At 40.3% G+C, this 24,178-nt stretch overlaps 1 protein-coding gene across 3 annotated transcripts in view; it reads left to right on the top strand.

Annotated features, from left to right (window-relative positions):
- Positions 1-1,667: 1,667 nt before the first annotated feature.
- Positions 1,668-24,178, top strand: part of LOC144092541 (1-phosphatidylinositol 4,5-bisphosphate phosphodiesterase delta-3-A-like) — a 102,022-nt gene continuing 79,511 nt past the window's right edge. For 2 of the 3 annotated variants that reach the window (XM_077625420.1, XM_077625422.1), the window contains exons 1-4: positions 1,668-1,931; positions 12,085-12,140; positions 20,509-20,620; positions 23,314-23,542. In XM_077625420.1, coding sequence (XP_077481546.1) covers positions 1,841-1,931; positions 12,085-12,140; positions 20,509-20,620; positions 23,314-23,542 — 488 coding nt within the window. In that variant the 5' untranslated portion in view covers positions 1,668-1,840. Of the gene's footprint in view, positions 1,932-3,701; positions 3,767-12,084; positions 12,141-20,508; positions 20,621-23,313; positions 23,543-24,178 lie in introns of all 3 variants that reach the window. The other variant, XM_077625421.1, reaches the window with a different exon arrangement.

Below are 24,178 nucleotides of genomic sequence, written 5' to 3'. Positions count from 1 at the left end.
TCTTAATACATTCCTTTTTATTTTACTTTGTACTTTATACTTTTTAATTTAATGTTTTTACAACTTTCCTTGTTCTATTAGCCTGGCTTCTTTCTGGTACTTCTTTTTTGGAACCATTCAGCCATGCCTGCGCTGTCATACACATGGGACTAGCTGTTACAATACGCAGCAGAAGGAGCAACACCTCAATGCCGCTGAAAATTCGGAGCTGGACAAAAGTGCCGGGAGAAGAAGCAACGCTTCTGACCAACCATTCCATCGTGGGATAAGATGGAAGAGCTGTCGGCGCTTACCAGGCCAGAAACGGAGTCGAGGGGCTCTACTCTGCTACTGTTGTCTTCAGCTCCAGACTACTGAGGAACTGTGCGGATAAGCTTGGAAGAGTGACTCTGCATATTCTCTACCTCGGTCACAGTCTGCAGAAGTTCCCCATCTTGTGGAAGACCTCCTGTGTGTGGTTCCAGTTTTTGTCCAACTTTACAACGTCTTTTTGAGTTTGTATCCGTTTTTGCTACCGCAACCAAGATGGCACCGTTCAAGTGGCAGCTGGTGGTGGTAGCTCCGTCCACTTTTGCTCGTTTTGTGCTTTTGCTGCTTTTCTGTCTCAATGATTTAATTCGGTAATTCTTAATGATCCCATTTACTTTGATTTGCTTTGTACTTTGTGCTTTTGCTTTGTTGTTCTGCGGCTTTTGCGACTGTACTGTCTAACCTATAACTATGCCTTTTCCTGTATCTGCATTCTCACCCTCTTGCTACTGTCACAATGAAATTTACCGAATACGGGATGAATAAAATTTTCCAATCCAATCCAAAAGATCCATGTCAATAATCCCTGGCGTTTTCTTTCCTTCTTCTTTTTTAAATGCCTCGTAAATAGCTGTGCGCAAAGAGCACCCTTATCGAAAATGTCCTTAACCCACTGTCTCATTTGAGGAGAGCCTGTAATATTTTTCTTACTTGATATTATTATTTATTTATTAACTTACTTATTACCTATCTATTTATGTCTAAGATGCCTTTCCTATTTCTGCATCCTCACCCTCTTGCTACTGTGACAATGAAATTTCCCGAATAAGGGATGAATAAAGTTATCCAATCCAATCCAATCCAATTTAGGTAAATGTTCTGTAAACATTGCAAAAATCAAAAACCTGTTATCTTTTGTTGAAATGGATTAGTTCATGCAACTTTTTTTATTTTTTATTGTTGTAAATGACCATATGTGAAGTACATTTACACAGTTTCTTTTTGTGAGGCTGAAAATATTCTGCGTGCCAATAGTGATGATGTTTTCAGTTGATTATTTTTTTAAATATTGCACAGCAACTTTTGGTTTGAAGTCAAATTTATAAAAATAAAGATGCCTGTCAAAATTTCTGCAGGTTTTATTCTTTACTTCTCATAGTGTAAGGAGGGACTTGTCTTATCTTTATTGCACAACAGTACAATAAAATACTTTAAAAAATCATATTTCATATTGTCTTTTCTTATAAAGTGAGGTACCAGTTACTTTCATATTTGAAAAAGGAGGGTTTTCCCCACTAATATGTCACATGTAGGTCATTCTAGAGGTATTGACATGTTGAACCAATATGTTGAAATTTTACTTTGAAAGGGACCTTTAACGTTTTCCAAATATTGGACACAGAACATCGAGAGTTGTATGATGAGTGGTTTGTTAAATCCAGTTTTGATTACGTCACCATTGAGAAGGTTGGCTCGACCCTGAGCCAGTTAAACCAGGCAAAAAATAAACGTGCTTTGCAAGAAACATTCAAGTATACAGCAGTGACGGAAGGTCGCGGGCTATAGAAAAGCAAGCCCCCTTATTACCAATATGATACGAAACAGAGGGAAAGCAACCCATGTGCGCAAGAACGGGACCGGGACGTGCGATTCCATGGCTATCCATCCGTTAAGGAGTCTAGGTTAGTGCTTTGTTTGTAAACGCATGCAGAAGATATTAAATGCTTATCTGCCAATCAGACCTTTACATGTCCATACGAACTCGGAGACAGCTGTTCTTAGAAAAAAATATGTCAATTTTAAATTACCGAACGCTATTATAATCTAAATCATGTGTGATTTACTTTATAAACGATGGGGTTGTGCTGTTTCCCTAACAACATTTCGCGAAAGATTTTTTTTTTAATGAGCTATGAATCACATGAATCACAATAAAGCGGGACTACTACTAAGTTAATGTTTTCTCGTCTGTCCAAGAGTAACCATTTGATTATCAGAAATTTGATTTTAATTATTTATTCATGGGGTTACTGGAGCCTATCCCAGTTGACTTCGGGCGAAAGGCAGAACATACCCTAGAGTGGTCACCGGTCAGCCATAGGGCACACAGAGAGACAGAAGAACATTTGCACTCACAATCATACCGGCACCTGCGGAATCGAGCCCGTCCCTGCCCTCACTGAAGTCAGGCGAGTGAACCTCAGAGCTGCCTACCTCCCTCGACCCCATTTCAGGAGTACCGTGGTCCAATTTCCAGAGTTTATCCGGAGTGAATGCAATTCACGCAAAATCCATATGCACTTAAGTCACACAAGACGAATCATTCATCAGAACATGTAACTCGGATGATTCACAATGCACTCTTTCTTACCGAATTCTTCCGGTTTACAGTGTTGTATCAAGATGACGGAAGCCGTAGCAATGGTGTGAATTTCGAGGCATTTAAATTGAAAATTTGGTACTTTTCCGAAATGGTTGCTTTAAAAAAGTGACATTTTTTTGGATTTCCAGGGTTTAGCGAGGTTGTGCGGAGTCCCGGAGTTTGCGCTGCATTTCCGGGTAAACTCCTGAAATTCCGGAGTAGTTGGCAGCTCTGGAACCTCTACACCAGATTCTAATTACTGAAAATCAAATGTTCTAATTATTACAACATTTGCATTGAATGTTACTATTATGGTCTTATTCCTCTGTACTCATTCAGTTATTCAGTTCTCTTCGCCAAAGCATGTGTTTGATTATTTACTCTGAAATGCGAATTCCACTGTGGCAATAAATGTACACAATCTGTGCCTGAGGGTATGTCTATTTTGTTGTAACTTAGTCCTGCTGCTGGGGTCCTGGGTTCCAATCGAGGTTGGTTCACCTGTGTGGAGTTCGCATGTTCTCCCCGGGGCTCTGTGGGTTTCCTGGGGGTACTCCAGTTTCCTCCTACATTCCAAAGACATCCATACTAGGCTTGTTGGACACTCTAAATTGCCCTCAAAATGTTTTTATATTGCATATAAATGTATCGAATATATTTTTCACTGACATATATAGCACTTTTATAATCTTCTCAAGAGATGATTAGCTACAGTAGCCTACACATTAGTGGTCACAACTTCTGTGCACTGTGTCTCCAAGTTTAGCATATTGGGACTGCCGTGAACATATGTGAGTTATTACAAGCGTCGAAGTGGCTTCAACTAAAACCTCTAAAACTGCCCCTCCCATCACTACCCACCAATTAGTAAGTCTCTTTTGGTTATTTTCAGCTCCCTTTAACTCAGACCTGGGCAATTATTTTCTAACATGTGGTTCACTTAAACATTTTTTATTGTGATCAAAGGCAAGATCAACAATAACTTGATCTTCATTATTTTCAATGCCTATTGTATTTCATTGAATAAGACAAACAAATATATAGTTTTTTAATTATTCACTAATTTTCTCATTCATGTAATAACACACAGGGCGGCCCGGCGAATGAGTGGTTAGCGCCTTGGCCTCACAGTGGGAGTCGTGGGTTCAAATCCAGGTCAGTCCACCTGTGTGGAGTTTGCATGTTCTCCCCGGGCCTGCATCGGTTTTCTCCAGGTACTCCGGTTTCCTCCCCCATTCCAAAGACATGCATGGTAGGCTGATTGGACCCCCTAAATTTCCCCTAGGTATGGGTGTGAGTGTACATCAGTGGTTCCCAAACTGGGGGGCGTGCCCCCCTAGGGAGGCGTAAAGAGAATTCAAGGGGGGCGTGAAGTCATCTGCTAAAAAAAATGTTTAAATAGATTATAAGGAATAATAAAATCAAAGAACAAATATCTGCCATTAAATACATGCAAAATATGATTATAGCAGTCACTCCAACGGTCCAACCTGTTTTCTATTAACAGAGATCTGTTTTCCTGAACAATGCTAAGAAATAAATGCATTAAAATAAAAATAAGTTCACATGAGCAAAAGAGGAAGTGGGAGGGGGGGCGTGCGGGTCTACTGGAAGCAAGAAGGGGGGCGTCAGGTAAGATAGTTTGGGAACCACTGGTGTACATGGTTGTCCGTCTAAAATTGCCCCTAGGCCTAGGTATGAGTGTGAGCGTGAATGGTTGTTTGTCTCCTTTTGCGCTGCGATTGGCTGGCCATTGAAGAGAAATATTTCTTATAATCAACATGTATTCTTTCATTGCTTTAAAATAATGTGTATCTATATGTAGGTTGTTAGCTATCTTTTGGTTTGGAGACAGAATGTCTTCGGAATTTACGCTTTTACATAACTAATTCAGTTACCCAAGCAGGGAGGCCCAAAAGGAGACATGAATTGTTGCTCTATTCCTGGCTATTGTGATGAGCAAGGGGAGTTCATACCTTTTTGTTCTCAACTCATCTCCTTGGAACTGGGCATGACTTGAGTTACACCCACTTGTTCATTTGCATATAGTAGTCTTAAAAGTGGACGTGCCTTGAGAGCCTCTCTGAGACTCGGAAGCCACTGAAGGGTGGAAGGAGTGGGGGCCGAGACTGGTCTGTATTTGTCTGAATGTTCTTTCCATGTGTGTTTTAATTTGTATTATTGTTCTATGTTCTGTTTTCACTTTGTGTTCTTGTCTTGGAATCAAGTTTGTACCTTCTGTCCACTTAAGAGAATAAAAGAATTTGCAAATAGAAGTTAGCTCTTTGACAGCTGTTCATTGCAGCACACGCAAAAAATAGCTCTCTTCTACACCACCAATTCAGGGTGTCCTCTGCCTCTGGCCCGAAGTCAGCTGGGATAGGCTCCAGCACCCCCCATGACCCTAGTGAGGATAAAGCGATTCAGAAAATGAGATGAGAGATGAGACATAATATATATTTTTGTCTTATTCAATGAAATACAATAGGTACTGAAAATAATGAATATCAAGTTATTGTTGATCTGGCTTTTGATCACAATAAAAAATGTATGTGGACCACATGTTAGAAAATAATTGCCCAGGTCTGACTGAAAGGGAGCTGAAAATAACCGAACGACTTACTAATCGGTGGGAAAGATGGGAGGGCCAGTTTTAGTGGTTTTAGTTGAAGCCACTTAGAAACTTGTAATTGCTCACATATGTTCACGGCGGTCCCAATATGCTAAACTTGGAGACAGTGCACAGAAGTTGTAACCACTAATGTGTAGTCTACTGTAGCTAATCATCTCTTGAGAAGATTATAAAAGTGCTATATATGTCAATGAAAAATATATTCGATACATTTATATGCAATATAAAAACATTTTGAGGGCAATTTAGAATGTCCAACAAGCCTAGCATGGATGTTTTTGGAATGTAGGAGGAAACCGGAGTACCCGCAGGAAACCCACAGAGCCCCGGGGAGAACATGCAAACTCCACACAGGTGAACCGACCTCGATTTGAACCCAGGACCCCAGCAGCAGGACTAAGTTACAACAAAATAGACACCCTCAGGCACAGATTGTGTACATTTATTGCCACAATGGAATTCGCATTTCAGAGTAAATAATCAAACACTATTTGCACGGCAACGCGCTCGTAACATAACATAAACAAATTTAAATGAACTTGGATTACGATACAGACACTCTCAAAAATACATTTAATCTAACCTTACATTAAACTTAATTCTAATTTTGTTTTACATTTTTATACTATATGCTATTTGCCCCGCTCAGCTGCAGTTAAAAGGAACCTATCGAGGGTTGTTTGCTTTAGTCTTCCCTTCAAAATATTCCCAAAATAATGCACGCAAATGTCCTCACAATAGGATAATCCAGGACCACTTGCCAACGAGAAGTAGTACAGTGGTACCTCAAGATACGAGCTTAATCCGTTCCGGGACTGAGCTCGTATGACAAGATTCTCGTAACTCGAGGGAAAGTTTCCCATTGAAATGAATGGGAAACAAATTAATTTGTTCCAACTCTCTGAAAAAAACACCAAAAACAGGATATTGGATTGAAAAAAATGTTTTATTTCTTATAATTCGCCATATATTGACAAAGTAATAAATAACGAGTGGTTTAATAGAAATAAAGTGTTTAATCTAACTAAAATTGGTCGGATTTCGCCGAGGGGAGAGGGGCACAAAAGGGGCGGGGGGCTTCAGGTTTTTTTTTCTTCCACACAACGCACTCGTAAACAGAACAAACACTCCACCCTCACGTTCGCTATCGATGGGCTGTTTGCTGTCGTACTATTCCCTTCAAAATATTCCGAAAATGATGCACACAAATGTCCTCACAACCGGAGAACGCACGACCACTTGCCAACGAGCAGCAGTCTTATCAGCGATCGCACCGCTGCTCATGGGAGCTTCGGGGGCACTGGCTAGCGGCTCCTTTTAGCTTGTAGCATCTGTGTTCGCATCCCCTCGAACGGCGCCTATGATAGAGTTGCTACCGGGGATGCTGTTGCGAGCCAGTGCCCCGATGTTCTTATGAGCAGCCAAAGAGAAGTAATATACTACTCCTCGTATTAGATAAAAATAACAGGAAATGCAGCAGCTGAGCTGTGCATGAGTATACTTCATTACCCAGAAAGCCCTCTTTTCCCCGCGCATGCGCGTTGTGCGTTTCCTGGTCTGAATAACTCCTCCGGTGCTCGTAAATATTGTTATACACGAAAGATATGCAAAAAAAAATGCCATGGCCACCTGGCTTGGTCGCATCACGAAATTTTGACCGCATCACGGGCGAATTATTCGATCGAAATTTCCCCCGTAAGACGAGCATTTTGTATGATGAGCGGTCGTATGACGAGGTACCACTGTATACTCCTCTCGTATTATCGAGTAAGATATATATATATATATATATATATATATATATATATATATATATATATATATATATATCAGTGGTGGGTCGTCAGGGCCTTCAAGGCCTTCTCTGCTGGCCTAAGAAATATCTGAATCATATTATATTTCGTCCATCAATACAGACGCTCCCCTACTTACGAACGCAATTGGTTCCGAGCGATTGTTCATAAGTTGAATTTGTTTGTAAGTTGATTCAGTGCTATATTTTGTATTATAATTTATGTTTAAGGCCGATATAAGTATACTGAAGGTTTATATAAGTGCATTTGTATGTTTAAGGCTTGTATAAGTAACACGCATTGGTTTGTTCTGAAAAAAAACATTTAATAAAATGGAGAGAATATGTACAGTACTGTAGAGAGAGAGAGAGATTTATGTATTAGAAACTGGCCAAAAGAAGCGACCTAATGACGATTGCACAGTTTTCTTCTTTTTTTCATCATAAATGATGCGGTAGCACTGTATGGCATCATTCAATTGATTTGCAAACTTTGTGCAACGTTCAATATTTGGGTCCTGCTGCTTGATCTTTCTGTTTATAAATGGTACTGACGGTCGAACGATTCAATGCCCGTGAAACGCTCACCACTCTCACGCGCATCAAGCTTCGTTATTATTGCCACTCGTTTCAAATGAAATGGCTTGCCTCTTCCTTGCAACTCCCTCAATAGAAGCCTTTAGCTTTTTACCAACCATATTCAATATTGGATGCATGAGATATTTAATGATACAAATGAAAAAGGTTCTTTGCACACTGGAGATACATTCACGCACTTCCGCATTGCAACGAAGAAGAAGGTAGATGCTGGGTGAGCTGAGCTCTCACAGCGCCAGGCGTCGGTATTAGCGGCGGAAAGAAGTACTACTCCGAAAAAGGCGCGAAATACAAAATTGGACTTGCGAACATTTTTGGACTTAAACGCAATTTGCAGACATGTTCGTATGTACCGTTGTTCGTAAGTTGAATGTTCGTAAGTAGGGGAGCGTCTGTACTTATTAAATAATTCCAAATTGTCGCTTAGCTTCCTTTCATTGCTTTTCCCCCTCGTTGCACTGCTTCCAGATGTGTGTTTTCATATTGAAGCATTTAACCAATCCCATTTAAGCCATTATTTGTTGCCAGGGTCAGAAATCTTCCTCAAGGCCTTCACAATCAGTTCTGCAGGCTCTGCTGCATTGAACAAGCGTCGATAAGACTGTTGCTTTAACCAATCAGATTTTGAGTTGGCAACACCACAATGCCTTGTCGGAGGCGTAGGGATACGTCATTGCCTTCTCGCAGGTGTAGGGATACGTCATCGCTTCCACCAACTATGATTGGCTAGTGATTAGCCAGAGCTACCAAACTATCTGGAGCGAGCTGCACAAGCAAATAGTATATTGTTGTGTTGATTTAAAGCCATTTTCAAGACGGACTATGCCAGAAATACGACAGGACAGGCTCGACTTTCAGCATTAGCTTCGATGGCGATAGAAAAGAAGGAAGAAAGAAAAGAGGATGGATATATATGTACAGTTAAAAATGATTTTTGGTGAGTAAAATATGGCTATATCCCTAATACTATATCTAAAAAGCTCCAGTGTTTGTATTTAATCACTAAATGCTGCTAGGAAGTGGATTTTACCCCATTTTAGTGCAATTTTTGCCGTTTCGCGTATGGACGTACTATATGGACGTATCGACGTTCATCGCTGTCTTTTTTCCCAGGGAAATGATACTCTGGGCCCGGTTCTGATGTCTTAAAAGCTCCAGTATTTGTATTTAATCAATAAATGCTGTTTTCGGCTGGATTTTACCCCATTTTCGGGCAATGTTTGCCAGTACGCCATTGACGTTCATCGCTGTCTTTTCCCGGGAAAATCGCCCCCCTGGCCCGGTTTTAATGTCTGAAAAGCTCCAGTATTTGTATTTAATCATGAAATGCTGCTAGGAAGTGGATTTTACCCAATTTTTGTGCATTGATTTATTGATTATTTTTATGTGTCGCAGCTCTAGCTGCAGTAGAGGTTTTATAGCCATAAAATAGTTTTTGAGGGTTGGATTGATTCGTTGAAGGCGCTACGAGAAAATGCACGGACCGCCACTGATATATATATATATATATATATATATATACATACATACATACATACATATATATATACATACATACATATATACATATATATATACATACATACATATATATATATATATATATACATACATACATATATGTATATATATATATAGTGGTACCTCTACATACGAGCAGCTCAACCTACGAGATGCTCGAGATACGAGGAACATTTCGAGCAAATAATTCGCTCTAGATAAGAGAAAAATTTCGAGATGCAAGAAAGCCAGGTGGCCATGACACGAGAGGCTGTTTATCATCGTAGCGCACTGTCTTTTTTGCCGCATCTCTTTCGTGTATAACAGATATCTACGAGCACTGATCGATTTCTTCAAACGAGTTTCTCCTACACATGGACCAGAAAACGCACAACGCACAACGCGCATGCGCGGGCAAAAAGAGGACTTTCTGGGTAATGAAGTATACTCGTGCACACAACACTGATAGCCAATGGCACCCTTTCTCAGAATAAAACTTCATTACCCACAATCAATACGTGGGTAGGCAGCTGTTGCATTTCCTGCTTTTCCTTCCTTAGGCTGTTAGCTCCCGCGATCGCTCATTCAAGACTACTTCTCGTTGGTAAGTGGTTGTGCGTTATCCTATTGTGAGGACATTTGTGTGCATCATTTTCGGAATATTTTGAAGGGAATACAACATCAAACAGCCCATCGATAGCGAACGTGAGGGTGGAGGCGTGCCAAACAGCTAACCCGCAGAACGAAGGTAAAAAAAATTAAGACACAATTAGAATTCAGTTTTGTGTAAAGTTACATTAAACGTATGTTTGATTGTGTCTGTATATACTAATCCAAGTTCATTTAAAATTGTTTGTTCGGTTACGAGTGCTTTGCCTTGGATAAGGACATTTCTTGCCGACACGCTTCTTATATAGAGAGAAGGCGGACGTGGGTGGGGTCAGATGCTAAAGGCACGCCCCTACAAGGTACCCGTATATAGTGTGGGCATGTGTTTATTGCAAAACAATTTCTGTTTGGTTTCTAAGGCCCCCCGAAGCAACGGTGGAAAAACCAAGTCACGAAAATGTACTCTTAGCTTGTCGTCATTCCCGGAGGCTTAACTAAAGTGCCGGGCTAGTTATGCTAGCTACTATTTGTGAATGGATTGTGGCCGCCTGGACAAACGTGTCTGCTTGCACGGTTGTTCGAGCTTTTGCCAAAGCCGGCATCATTTCTGTGGAGCCACATGGCAATGCGGGTGACTCTGACAACGAACAGAGGGAACCTGGCGTTTTCGATGACTCATTTGGACAATTGTTCAATTCCGACACAGAAAATGAGAACTTTGATGAATTTGTGGGTGATGATGACGTGAGTACATTGTAAAATGGCTAAATAAAGTACAACCGAACTCAGTTTTGCTTCTGTTGCCTTTTTAAAAACGTGTTTTTAGCGTGTGTCCGTATGTTTAAGCTGGTGTGTGTTTTGCCATGCCTGGTTGCGCCTTTAAAAGTGGTGCGTCCTGTGTGTGTCAAATACAGAAATATCACTCGTTACTGACACTGCGCCTATAAATGCAGTGAGCCATATAGTCGTGAAAATACGTTACTCCGGTTTCCTCCCACATTCCAAAAACATGCATGTGAAATGGATATGGATATGGCCCAGTGGGGCAAGTGGTTAAAGCATCAGCCTCACAGCTCTGGGGTCCTGGGTTCAAATCCAGGTCATGTCCATCTGTGTGGAGTTTGCATGTTCTGCCCGGGCCTGTGTGGGTTTCCTCCAGGTACTCCGGTTTCCTCCCACATTCCAAATACATGCATGGTAGACTGATTGGACACTCTAAATTTCCCCTAGGTATGGTTGTGAGAGTGCATAGTTGTCCGTCTCTTTGTGCCCTGCGATCGACTGGTCACCGATTCAGGGTGTTCCCCGCCTATGTCCCGAAGTCAGCTGGGATAGGCTCCAGCACCCCCTGCATCCCCAATGAGGATAAAGCGGTTCAGAAATTGAGAGATATGTATATATGTTTTTCTTCAGTACTGAGTCCTAGGAGCAAGCGGAAGACGGGAATGGCTTCCGCTTGCAAGTTTTAGCGTAGATTTTCACATTTTTATGAACTAAAAAAAATGAAATATATATTCATATACAGATAAAGATGTAGGTGTAGGTGTAGGTGCAGGTGCAGGTGCAGGTGTAGGTGTAGGTGTAGGTGTAGGTGTAGGTGTAGGTGTAGGTGTAGGTATAGATATATTAATAATAGCAGAAAAAAATCACGAAGAAGTGAATTTGCAATAAAGGAAGTTGCAATAATTGAGGGAAGACTGTAACTGTTTTAGTACGTGGTGCTTACCTCTTGGTCAGGACACCCTTGTGAAAGAGATCTTGATCTCACTGGTTTTATAGCTTGTTAAATAAGGTTAAATAAAGAAATAAAATAAAAAGCCCCCCACCCTCTGGGGTGCTGCCAAAATTTACTCCACAGTAACGACAACCATTTGCCATTTAAAATTACACCACAGTAACAAACCCTACTTTTGCTATGCTTAATGCTGCCCTGAAATTGGTTGGCCCCAATTCAGGGTGTACCACACCTGGTGCCCCTACTTGGCTTGGATAGACAGTTCAGAAAATGAATGAATGAGTGAATACTTCAACAGCAACACTAATGCATTTTGGGTAGACATGAAGTCCTCTAAAAGGTATAAACTTTACAAACTGATATCCCTATGTTTTTGTTTTCTTGTGTTCCAAGCAATGATTGCTTTTGGAAGGATACTTTATCCATTTGGCCCTGTTATACTGAACAGAGGGAAACAAGTTGAATAGGTGGCAGCTGGTGTGGGATGGTTTGGAGTTATGGATTTAAATTAACAAACTGAGAAGTGGAGATTGATACCCAAAATTATAGTACATTATAAATTGTCCGTTTCCTTTCCTTATGAAATGTTCCTGTTTTTTTTCTCATAGGACTGCAGGATGATGATGATGTGAAGTGGATGTTAAAGGGTTCCAATATGGTGAAGGTATGACAATTACCGTATTTACTCTCATATAAGCCACTTTTGTCGGACAAAAAAGGATGACTGAATCGAGGGTACGGCTTATATGCACTCAAAAACACGACATGCACGAAACTGCAAGTTGACGCCGCTATGGCACGATGACGTCAGGACAAAATGCCGCCGTGACGTCATGACGCAATGGCGGCGTGGAGTCATGACGCAATCGAATGCGGCTGAAACGGTCATTTATTTCAAAATAGATAAACAGCTAAAACACTAAACAAAATTAATTTTGACGTCCAGGAATGAATTTCAAGAAAAAAATGTACGTATCTTGAATAAAACGTGAAAAAACTCCCGTTCCTGTCACTGCTAGCCCCGGGGCACAGCCATCTTACCTAGGGCGCCTCCGTCTAAACCTAGTTAAACGTGCTCTTCCTGGCCAGACGCAATTGGCCTTGATTTTGAATTAAAACAAAATTCCACTTTGAATTTTGTTTTGTTTTATTTTTTGTTCAAAAGAATTGAGATATTTTGACATTACAAGCAATATGGCTGCCACAACATCTTAACAGGGTGTCCACGGAGTCTAAAAAAGTCTAAAAAGTCTAAAAACATACATTTTCAATTTTAGGACTAAAAAAGTCTAAAATACTGAGATATTTTCCACTGTAAGTCTATAATCTCTTTGGGTCATTTAAGACCTAGTGCAAAAGTGCAAAATATCGATGTAGAATACATTTTAAAAATATTTTTCTTGCGTCTATTTATAACGCAGTTCCATTTTTTTGGTGTCTTATTGTCCTTATAGTTCTGTTAGCGGAAATCACTGTTAGCGGAAAGCACAATAAAACTACAGACGTGAAGCGGAAGTGTGTAGGTCGTCACAGGATATTGGCGCGAGGCGCAAATAGTTGTCGAGTAATGCAAGAAAAATGGCAGTTGGACAAAATATAAGCAATGGGTAAATGCAGATTTAATGATTGCCGGCTCGAACGACAGGATTTGCGGAGTGGCTCAAACGTGTTCCTGACAATGACACTGAGGCATACTGCACGTTGTGCAAAAGACAATTGAAGCTCGGGACCCTGGGAGTAAAGGCACTCGAATCCCTCGTTAAATCCAATAAACACCAGGCCTCTGAAATCAGCACGTGAGTCTCGCAGAATTGCCCAGTTCTATTCGTTGGCAGACACGTCCACAAATGATACTTCAAATGACATGCGGGACCTAATGGGCTCGACACAAACGATGAAGGCAGAAGTTTTGGATTGGATTGGATAACTTTATTCATCCCGTATTCAGGAAATTTCGTTGTCACAGTAGCAAGAGGGTGAGGATGCAGGAATAGGAAAGGCATTTTAGATATAAATAGATAGCTAATAAGTAAGTTAATAAATAAATACATGAATAAATATATAAATAAATAAGCGTCTCTCTGAAGTATATATATACATATATATATATATATATATATACACACACACACACACATATATATATATATATATACACACACACATACGATCCATGATGGACAGCACCTCCCATGATGGACAGCACCTCCCACGCCCTGCATGAGTGTGGAGTCCCTCCGAAGCTCCTTCAGCAATAGACTGCTGATCCTTTGTGGGTACTGAACACCGTGGCGAAACACCAGTCATACAGAGCAAAAGACAACATCGGGGAACTGTTCAAACTAATGTTTCCCGACTCGACGATCGCGAAAACATTCCAGTGCGGAAGAGACAAGACCGCCTATATCATCCGATTTGGAGTGGCCGAGTTCGTCAAGAACGATCTAATCACAAAGGTGTCTGGGCAGAGACACAAGGGGAGAAAAGGGGACATGCAGAGGAGCACATACGAGACCTCAAAGTCAAAAGGGACAGTCTGCATGAAGTCAAGACGCGTTGGCGGAGGAAGCGGAGGGCAAGACAGGGATCAAAATGGCCCAGCTCCCCTCTAAATCAAATGCTCTGAGGAGGGCTGCTAAAGACAAACTCTCCCAGCTTAAGAATCTGGAGATCGAAATTGCTGCCAAAAGTGCAGCGCTATGAAGCATGTAGTGCTGCACACTACATGTGCACGCACACATATTCTATCACTCCTGGGCTCTCTCTTTTTCTGCCCATCTCAATATCTAAAATATGTATAAATGTGGTTCTTTTCAATGTTCAGCATTTTAAGTAGAGGCATTATTTTGAAAAAAAAAAACTGAAATTGCGTGTTGTAGTCTCTGTGTTTGTTTCAATGACAATAAATGTCAGTTGAATGCAATCTGGGTCTGTTTTTTCTTATTTTTAATACTTTGTGAAGGTCTTAAATTGAACCCACAATGGTCTAAAAAAGTCTAAAATAGTCTAAAATTGCACTTGTTCCAACCTGCAGACACCCTGTCTTGAACTTCTGGTAAGAAAATTGTAATTTCTATGATTAGAAAGCATCAGATTCTCACCAAGATAGACTTATTTCTTTTTTCAAATTGAATAATTTGATATTTTGCATTTCCAAAGACAGGCATATTAAATTATGATATTGACCCTAATATTATGCTTTTGATTCATACAGTATCTCAGAAATACCACTTGTGATGATTTTTCTCTAGATTTTGTCTTCAAAGGAACACATTTGTACTCCCTATTAAAACCATAAATACAGAGGTGAAAATTGGCAATCAGGGATGCGGTTTGTACGTGAGAAATTGTAAAATTCAAAAATGTTAAGGCAACTTTAAGGGTGCAGCATATACGCGCGGGCGCCTTATATGCGGTCTGTTCCAAGTGAACTTTTGTCCCAAAGTGTGACAAGGATGTGCTGAAAAGCATGCAATTGTAATTAATCATTTATAAGTTGTAGTAAAATAATAAAATCTTTTGCAAAAAAAACACTCAAAACAGTTTACAGTAATCCCTTGAATATCGCGGATAATGTAGACCGGAGATTATCGATAATCGAAAAACTGCAAAGTAGGATCAGTCCTATTATTTCTATCATACTGCATGTTTTTGCACCTACAAAGAAGTACACAAGTACAATTATCAAGAAGTGTATTTATTAAATCCCAGTGGCGGGCCGTCAGGGCCTTCAAGGCCTTCTCTGCTGGCCTAAGAAATATCTGAATCATATATTATATTTTGTCCATCAATACTTATTAAATAATTCCAAATTGTCTGTTAGCTTCCTTTCATTGCTTTTCCCCATGGTTGCCTTGCTTCCAGATGTGTGTTTTCATATTGAAGTATTTAACCAATCACATTTCAGCCATTATTTGTTGCTTTAGGAGGCATTTTCAATGGCGATTCAAGATCCAAACAAAGCTGGAATAGGCTCGGCGTAGTCTTCCTCCACAGGTGATGTGTGCGATGCAAAATTCACTCGCAACAAAACAGGAAATGGCAAGACGTCATTCATCTCACCCCTTTATAGTATTTGGCTTCTCATTCTTTTATGGTGAAATATCATTTTTTCTTCAGCGCTGAGTGCCATCCAATTCAGCGCCAAAAAAGAAGCAGAGCTCTGACTTCTGCCATTTCTTTATTCCGTCTTCCGCTTGAGTTATAATGTGGATTTTGACATTTTTATAAACTTTTTTATATACTTAAGAGAAAAAAAATGACGTACTGAAGCTGCGAAGTGGTGAAGGATCCCAGTACAGTAATACCTCTACATACGAGCAGCTCTACCTACGAGATGCTCGAGATACGAGGAAAATTTCGATCAAATAATTCGCCCTAGATACAAGAAAAAAATTGAAATAAGAGAAAGCCAAGTGGCCATGGCACTGTCTTTTTTGCCGCATCTCTTTTGTGTATAAAATATATCTACGAGCACTGGGCGGATCTTTGCATATCCCCCGTTTTTTTCCACCGTTAGTCAATGCATAATACTACATACAAAGTGAACAACAATGGATCGGCAGAGTTGTGCAAAGAAAACGCGAACGTTGACAATCAACATTAAGCACAAAATAATTGAAAAATATGAGAGTGGTGTACGTGTGACCGAGCTTGCTCGGCAATACGAAAGAAATACGTCAACCATATCCACCATCCTGAAGCAATTAAGGAGAAGAGGCCTTCCAAAGGACTAACTATAATTCCCCGCCGGCGCAGTGACATTCATGACGAGATGGAGAGCCTTCTTTTATTGTGGATAAAAGTGGATTGTGGATAAATTTACATGGATTTGATAACAACGAAAGGATCTGAAAAGGGGAGCCTTCAACACCTTCAGAACCCTTTAAAGCGAGTCATGGCTGGTTCGAAAAATGTAAAAAAAGATCTGGAATACACTCTGTAATCAGACACGGGGAAGCAGCAAGTTCCAATTGGAAAGCCGCGGTGGAATATATCAAGACATTTGCCTCGATTATCACCCAGGAAAGTTACATCTCTCAACAGGTGTTCAATCATCATGGCAGAGGAGAAGGCACTACCGGGGGTATAAACCTATCCTGGCTACAAAGGATATCAAAGACATGCTAGCGAAGTGGCAAGAGTTTTCTGATTTTGTAGAAAAGAGGCACCCTGACAAGCTGGCAAGTGGTCACGGGTTATCGTATTGTGAGGACATTTGTGCACGTCATTTTTGAAATATTTTGAAGGGAAGGCAAAAACAAACAACTCTTAATGCGTTCGTTTTGAAAACTCCGGCTGAACGTCCGGGTGGAGTGAACCCGTAGAACAAAGGTAAAAAAGATTAAAACAAAGTTAGAATTCAGTTTTGTGTAAAGTTACATTAAACGTAGGTTTGAGAGTGTCTGTATATATTAATCCAAGTTAATTTAAATTTGTTTGTTCGGTTACGTGGATAAAGTCCCCCCGATAACCCCCCGCCTGCTTCTATGTGTATGTCCCTCTGTGTATCCTCTGCGTCTAATTTTATAGTTCTATTAAACACATTTTAGTACTATTAAACCACTCGTTATTTGTTACTTTGTCAATATATGGCGAATTAGAACAAATAAAAATGTTTTTCCAATTCAATATCCTGTTTTTGGTGTTTTTTCAGAGGGTTGGAACTAAATAATTAGTTTTTAGTTCATTTCAATGGGAAACTTTCGCTCGAGTTACGAGAAGCTCGACATACGAGATCAGTCCCGGTATGAATTAAGATCGTATAAAGAGGTACCACTGTATTAGATTTTTTTTCCAAATATTTTTTTATGTCTAACCCTTTCTTTCAGTATGCATAATTTGGGAAACAAGTTGGATTTTCTTTGTTTACAAGTTTATATTAATTTTTCAAGTAAACTTCATTTTACAACTTTGCTTCTTATGGCACATTTTTTATCTCCGTAGTTTTTTTTGTATTTTACTAAAGCACTAAAATATATGTCAACTGTTTTAAAACTTAAAACACGATGATAAAAAATAAAAAAAAACTTTTAAAATTTTACTTTGGAATACAAAAATAAAAAGTTGGGTTCCTAACCGTCTCCCTTCTTTGAAAAGGAGTGAAACTTTCCCACCATAAAATGTGGTTAGCTCACCAACTTCAGTGGTCTTTAGCATAACAAATGGTACAACACACCCTACTTGCCCCTACTATACTGTACCAAGCACTTAGATATTAATGAAAAAAGTTCAAATAATAATGTAAAAACTGCACGAACAAAAATGTTACCAAGTTCTTTCTAAAAAGAAAAGGTAAATAGATGTCAGCTGTACCAGTTAGACAGACCCCTTGTCAGGTTCACCATCCACAAAAAACATGCATGAATAAAGAGGAGAGAGACCTTTCTGGATTTTAACTTCCAAGGAGGACGGGCGGTGAGGAGTGCTCCCCAACAGAATTCCTCCCTTTTTTTCTATTGTACATTTTTATTACATTCAGAGGCACTGATTATATGGACGACCCAACTCTAAAATGAGTAGGGGATGACACAATTGGGAGGTCTGAGTGTCTCTATCTATGTGCACGCATATGAGTTGAATCTTAACCTAGTACAGTATCTCCCCCTCATTTTCTGAACCGCTTTATCCTCATTAGAGTCGCGGGGGGTGCTGGAGCCAATCCCAGCTGTCTCCGGGCCAGAGGCGGGGGACACCCTGAAACGGTGGCCAGCCGATTGCAGGGCACAAGGAGACGGACAACCATGCACTCTCACACCCATACCGAGGGGCAATTTAGAGTGTCCAATCAGCCTACCATGCATGTTTTTGGAATGTGGGAGGAAGCCAGAGTACCCGGAGGAAACCCAGGCAGGCCCGGGGAGAACATGCAAACTCCACACAGATGGACATGACCTGGATTTGAACCCAGGACCCCAGAGCTGTGAGGCCGACACGCTAATTACTCGCTCCACCGGACCGCCTCAGTTAACCTAGTACATATGTACCAAAACACGTTAATGTACCATATTTTCACACCTATAAAACACACCGTGTGATAGGGCACAGTCCCATTTGCGGGTATGTTTTCAGTTTTTTGTCAATACATTGGACTCTTCATCCGATAAGGTGCTAGCATGACATTAGGCTAGCATATGTTATGCTATCCGCTAGCGTAGCTATCTTATGCTACCCACTAGTGTATGTTATGCTAGCCGCTAGCGTACCTATCTTATGCTAGCCACTTGCGTATGTTATGTTAGGCTAGTCACTAGCGTGTTTTTTTAAAGGCAGCACGAGCAAAACTAGTTTGATAATGCTTTATTGCGGTAATTGGTACACTGATATAAAGAGTTCGGCGTTTAACATGCTAGGCTCCACTGTCAGTCAGAGTTGTGTATTCCAGGAACTTGATTCCAGCTTTGGTGAAAGCTTGAACAGTGCTGGCCGACACTTGAGCCCATTCATCCACAATCCATTGTAACTCGCGACATGCATCACTCCAGAGCCTTTGATTCTCCTCGCTGTTATATCGGCATCGACAATTCATTCCAAAACGTCACGTAACTCGTGCGACGCTGCCTGCCCAAGCTACAATGTTGGCCATCTGTTAGCAAAGCTGTTAAATTGTTTTCAATCCATGGCTTCAGCCCATTTTCCAAGCGTTCACACTCGCATTGTGTTGTCATTCACATCAGGCATTTCCTCGGTATAGCTCTAATATGCTGTTTCTTTGAGTATTGAGAGTGTTTTTGAGGGTCAAAAGCACTGCAAGCACACGGAAGTCAACTGCCTTGCCACTCCTCTGGTATTTTTTGAATGGCTTTACCGAAATGCTTGGAATGCACGGGGAGGCTATTTTTAGGGTAAACGTCCGCTGGGTTGATGGCAATAAGTAGCGTGCCTGCAAGAAATAAAACCAGTCACTCAAGCGGTCAGGGCCATACAAAAATTTAATTTAGTGCACAGGCAAGACGCACCGACCGATTGGGTGCATCAACCATTTTAGGGAAACTTTTTGATTTAAGTGCGCCCCATAGGTGTGAAAATACGGTAAGTCAAATCAGGTTCATAATATCATATTCCTAGTTTTTTACTCAAATGTATTAAAAGTCAAAATAGATTCATAATCATTACTAAGAGTCAAATCAGATGAGGACTGAAGTGTCAGGAAGCCTCTTGGAGCGTCTGGTGAGGGGTGGATGACGAAGGTGAAGTGCTTACTGCAGGTCGTTGTGTCAGCCTTGATTTAGGCGCGAGGGTACTCGGTCGTTTGGTCACTAGTCTTTTGGTCGCCGGTCTTTTGGTCGCCTGGAAGGTTATTGATAATTACCATTTAAATCGTTGCTCAAATTCCCTAAATACAAACTGCGAATTATTATTTAGTCATACTTAATGCCCTATTAATTATTAGGGTAAAGAAAAGCTCCAAATTTCCCGTACTTTTATTGTGTTTTGTTGGAGAACTTGTTAAGACGCTGACTGACGTCCCTTTAAGGGGACCACTCATGTACATACAAACTCTTATACACTCACGTCCGCTCAGTGAAACTGCTCAGGGCCATTGTTGGCTTTTATTGATGCGTAGACCGTGTTGTTTTACCTTGTTTTGTGGCCGGTCTTTTGGTCGCCCGTTGTTTGGGTCTGGGCGACCAAAAGACCGTGACCAAAAGTCCGGCGACCAAAAGACGGCGACCAAAAGACGGCGACCAAAAGACCGGCGACCAAACGACCGGTCACGAGGCGCGAGTACTCCAAGGCACGTCTTTGTTTAGGCTAAACAAGGCTTTCAGGAGCAAAGCTAATACTTCATTGCATGCACATATGATTATAATAATGTGTGCACAACTAAATGCGAGCAAAGTGTTCTTTAATTGTAAGGTAACCTGCCAATTATGCACATCTAGACTCAACAGGTGAGTAATTTAGTTTTTGTCTTCCAACACTAGTGCACGATGAGCAGTGCATTAAAAAGGCATTATGAATGGATTGTACAAGAGGTGCTTGTACACAACAGAAATAAGAACTAATCAATGAATCATTCCTTTGTAAAGATCCGATCGCCTCATTGGCAAAAGCGACGTACCCTGAAGCTACTTGAAGATGGTGTCACAGTTTGGTGCCAGTCCCGCAAAACTTTCCATCGAGCCAAGGCACAACAATCCTGTAAGTTTTGTAATTTTACAATATCTTAACTTAAAAATACTAGCTTTTCATGTGATTTCACCTAAAACAACTTTAATACATAACTGATGTCTAATGAAAGTGTTGGAGGAAGAGAATTATTTCTTCCTCCATGGCTTCGATTAATTTCGGGTAGTGTGAATGTTGGTTATCCGAATGCAGGCTGGAGACGATGAACAGTCACTTTGAAGCTTTTATAATTTATATATGTATGTATGTATATATATATATATATATATATATATATATATATATATATATATATATATATATATACGTGTATATATATATATATATATATATATATATATATATATATCTATGAGTGGCGTGCGGTGCATTTTCTGGTAGCGCCTTCAACGTATCAATCCAACCCTCAAAAACTATTTTATGGCTATAAAACTTCTACTGCAGCTACAGCTGCAACACATAAAAAATAATCAATAAATTAATGCACAAAAATGGGGTAAAATCCAGCTGAAAACAGCATTTATTGATTAAATACAAATACTGGAGCTTTTTAGACATCCGAACCCGGCCCAGAGTATCATTTACCCGGGGAAAAGACAGCGATGAACGTCGATACGTCCATACGTGAAATGACAAAAAATGCACTAAAATTAGTTAAAATCCACTTCCTAGCATCATTTATTGATTGATTACAAATAATGGAGCTTTTGAGACATTACAACCAGGCCAGGGGGGTGATTTTTCCCGGGAAAAGACAGCGATGGACGTCAATGGTGAAACGCCAAAAATTAAACTGGGGTAAAATCCACTTCCTAGCAGCATTTTGTGATTAAATACAAACACTGGAGCTTAAATACAAACACTGGAGCTTTTCAGATATCAGAACTTGGCCCACAATTGAAATATTATTTAGGAATATAGCCATATTTTACTCACCAAAAATCATTTTTACACAATATCCATCCTCCTTTCCTTCTTCCTTCTTTCCTATCGCCATCGAAGCTAATGATGAAAGTCGAGCCTGTCCTGTCATATTTCTGGCATAGTCCGTTTTGAAAATGGCTTTAAATCAAAACAACAATATACTATTTGCTTGTGGAGCTAAGTTAGCACACTGAAAGTGCCGCACACACCATTTTCCCGGCTGTAACAGGCTTGCTAGCTTCGGAGTTGACCGCCCTTTCTTAATGATGTCCATTTTTTTCTGTAAAAGTCCGTCTGGAAAATAGCTTTGTGAGAGAAATCTGCAACAGAAGCCATTTGTTTTTGCCACTGTCGGCCATGTGGGTGGAGTTTGCGATTTCTGGCTGCTTTGGCCCGCCTACTAGCCAATCATAGTTTGTGAAAGCAATGACATGTCCCAGCCAGCAAAATGCTAACGCCTATGAAAAATCATTGTGGGGTTGCCAACTCCAAATCTGATTGGGTAAAAGCAACAGTCTAGTTTAATGCAGCAGAGCCCTCAAGAACTGATTGTGAAGGCTTTGAGGCAACAATCTGGCAACAAATAATGGCTGAAATGTGATTGGTTAAATGCTTCAATATGAAAACACATCTGGAAGCAGTGCATCCAGGGGGAAAATCAATGAAAGGAAGCTAACAGACCATTTGGAATAATAAGTATTGACCATTTGGAATAATAAGTATTGATGGACAAAATATAATATGATTCAGATATTTCTTAGGCCAGCAGAGAAGGCCTTGAAGGCCCCGACGGCCCGCCACTGATATATATATATATATATATATATATATATATATATATATATACATACATACATACAGTGGTACCTCGAGATACGAGCTTAATGCATTCCGGGACTGAGCTCTTATGTCGATATTCTCGTAACTCAAGGAAAAGTAGTATATACGCCATTCGCACTGACTAACGAGAAAAAAAAAAACACTGAAAAAAATGCAACGCTCCGCCCAGTGCTCGCAGAGACATTACACAGGGACTTGTGACCAGAGAGACATTACACGAGGGAGTTGCGGGGAGAGAGAAAGATAATGTTCTTATGAGCAGCCTCTCGCGTCCGCTGTCTGCGCGTATATCAAAATTTGTCTCGTATCTCAATATAAATATTTGCTCAAAATTTTACTCGTATCTCAAATTGCTCGTATGTCGGGGCACTCGTATGTCGAGGTACCACTGCATATATATATATATACCTCTCTCTCTCTCTCTCTCTCTCTCTCTCTCTCTCTCTCTCTCTCTCTCTCCCTCTCTCCCTCTCTCCCTCTCTCCCTCTCTCCCTCTCTCCCTCTCTCCCTCTCTCCCTCTCTCCCCCTCTCCCTCTCTCCCTCTCTCCCCCTCTCCCCCCTCCCCCGCTCCCCCTCTCTCCCTCTCCCTCTCCCCCCTCCCCCTTTTTGCGGGATTTCTTCGATTTTTTCTCATATCTCGAAGCACTCATTTGCATATAAACTGCTTTTGTAACTACCCTCTTCTCACCCGCACATCAGGGGCCCCTATTTTAGGGCGTAAAGGGGTGTGGTTGGGGAAGATTATAAAATACACAAAAAGTCAGCTAGGATAGGCTTCTGCACCCCACGACTCTAACAAGATAACCCGTCTTGAGAATGAATGAATCAAAAAGAAACACAGATAAATAATTACTACACCAATCCACATGATCGCAGATATAAAAATAAAAGCTTTCATATTGTGTTTTCTTCTTTTTTCTTTGTCTCCTGCAACAAAAAAGTCTCCATCACAGAGGTGGAGTGCATATATGTTGGCTGTCATTCAGAGACATTGCAGCAGACAATCAGTGCAGATCCTGAAGGAAGGTGTTTGACAGTAATCTTCAAAGGTTCACGAAAGAATCTGGATCTTCTCTGCCAGAGCCATGAGGATGCTGTTCATTGGACCCGTGGCATCCGGAGATTGCAAGGAAGAATTTATAATATGACCCAAAAGGAGAAACTCAATCAATATCCTTATATAAGTGTGGGCTTCTGTTCAGGTTTATGTACTTCATATTTTATTATGGATTGAACGATACACTTAAACTCAGGATATCGATGCACCTCAATATGCCAGGGTCATAATGTATTAAATCACAATTCTATATAAAAAAATAATTAAAAAAACTTTGTAATTAAAACGATATATATTATTGTTGCATTAGCTTCGGAGTGCACACAAGGAAACGGTACACAATACAGAAACAGTATCCGTGCTGTGTTGTTTAAGTCTCATCCTTACTAAAGTCAAGTATAATACCTTTTTTTGTAGTTATAAGCAACAGAACTTAATCTATACATTGTTTGTACGTCTTTGGTAGTGAATTTTAGAACAAGTGGACTGCTTACTGTCACTGTAAATAATAAAAATAAAATCGAGATGAAAATAGAGTTGAAAACAAATTTGAATTATATACAGTAATCCCTCGAATATCGCGGTTAATGTGTACCAGACATGGCCGCGATAATAGAAAAACCGCAAAGTAGGGTTACCCCTATTAAAATAAATAAATAAATAAATAAAAAATGTATTCAGTGCTAAATCCAAGTGGCAAGAGTTGCTTCTGGTTGCGAGTTTCAGCATGGATTTTCACATTTTATGAA

This window comes from Stigmatopora argus, chromosome 18 (genome assembly GCF_051989625.1).
Source record: "Stigmatopora argus isolate UIUO_Sarg chromosome 18, RoL_Sarg_1.0, whole genome shotgun sequence".
Classification (NCBI taxonomy): domain Eukaryota; kingdom Metazoa; phylum Chordata; class Actinopteri; order Syngnathiformes; family Syngnathidae; genus Stigmatopora; species Stigmatopora argus.
Note: the sequence above shows the minus strand (reverse complement) of the source record. Positions and strands in the feature narration are given on the sequence as shown.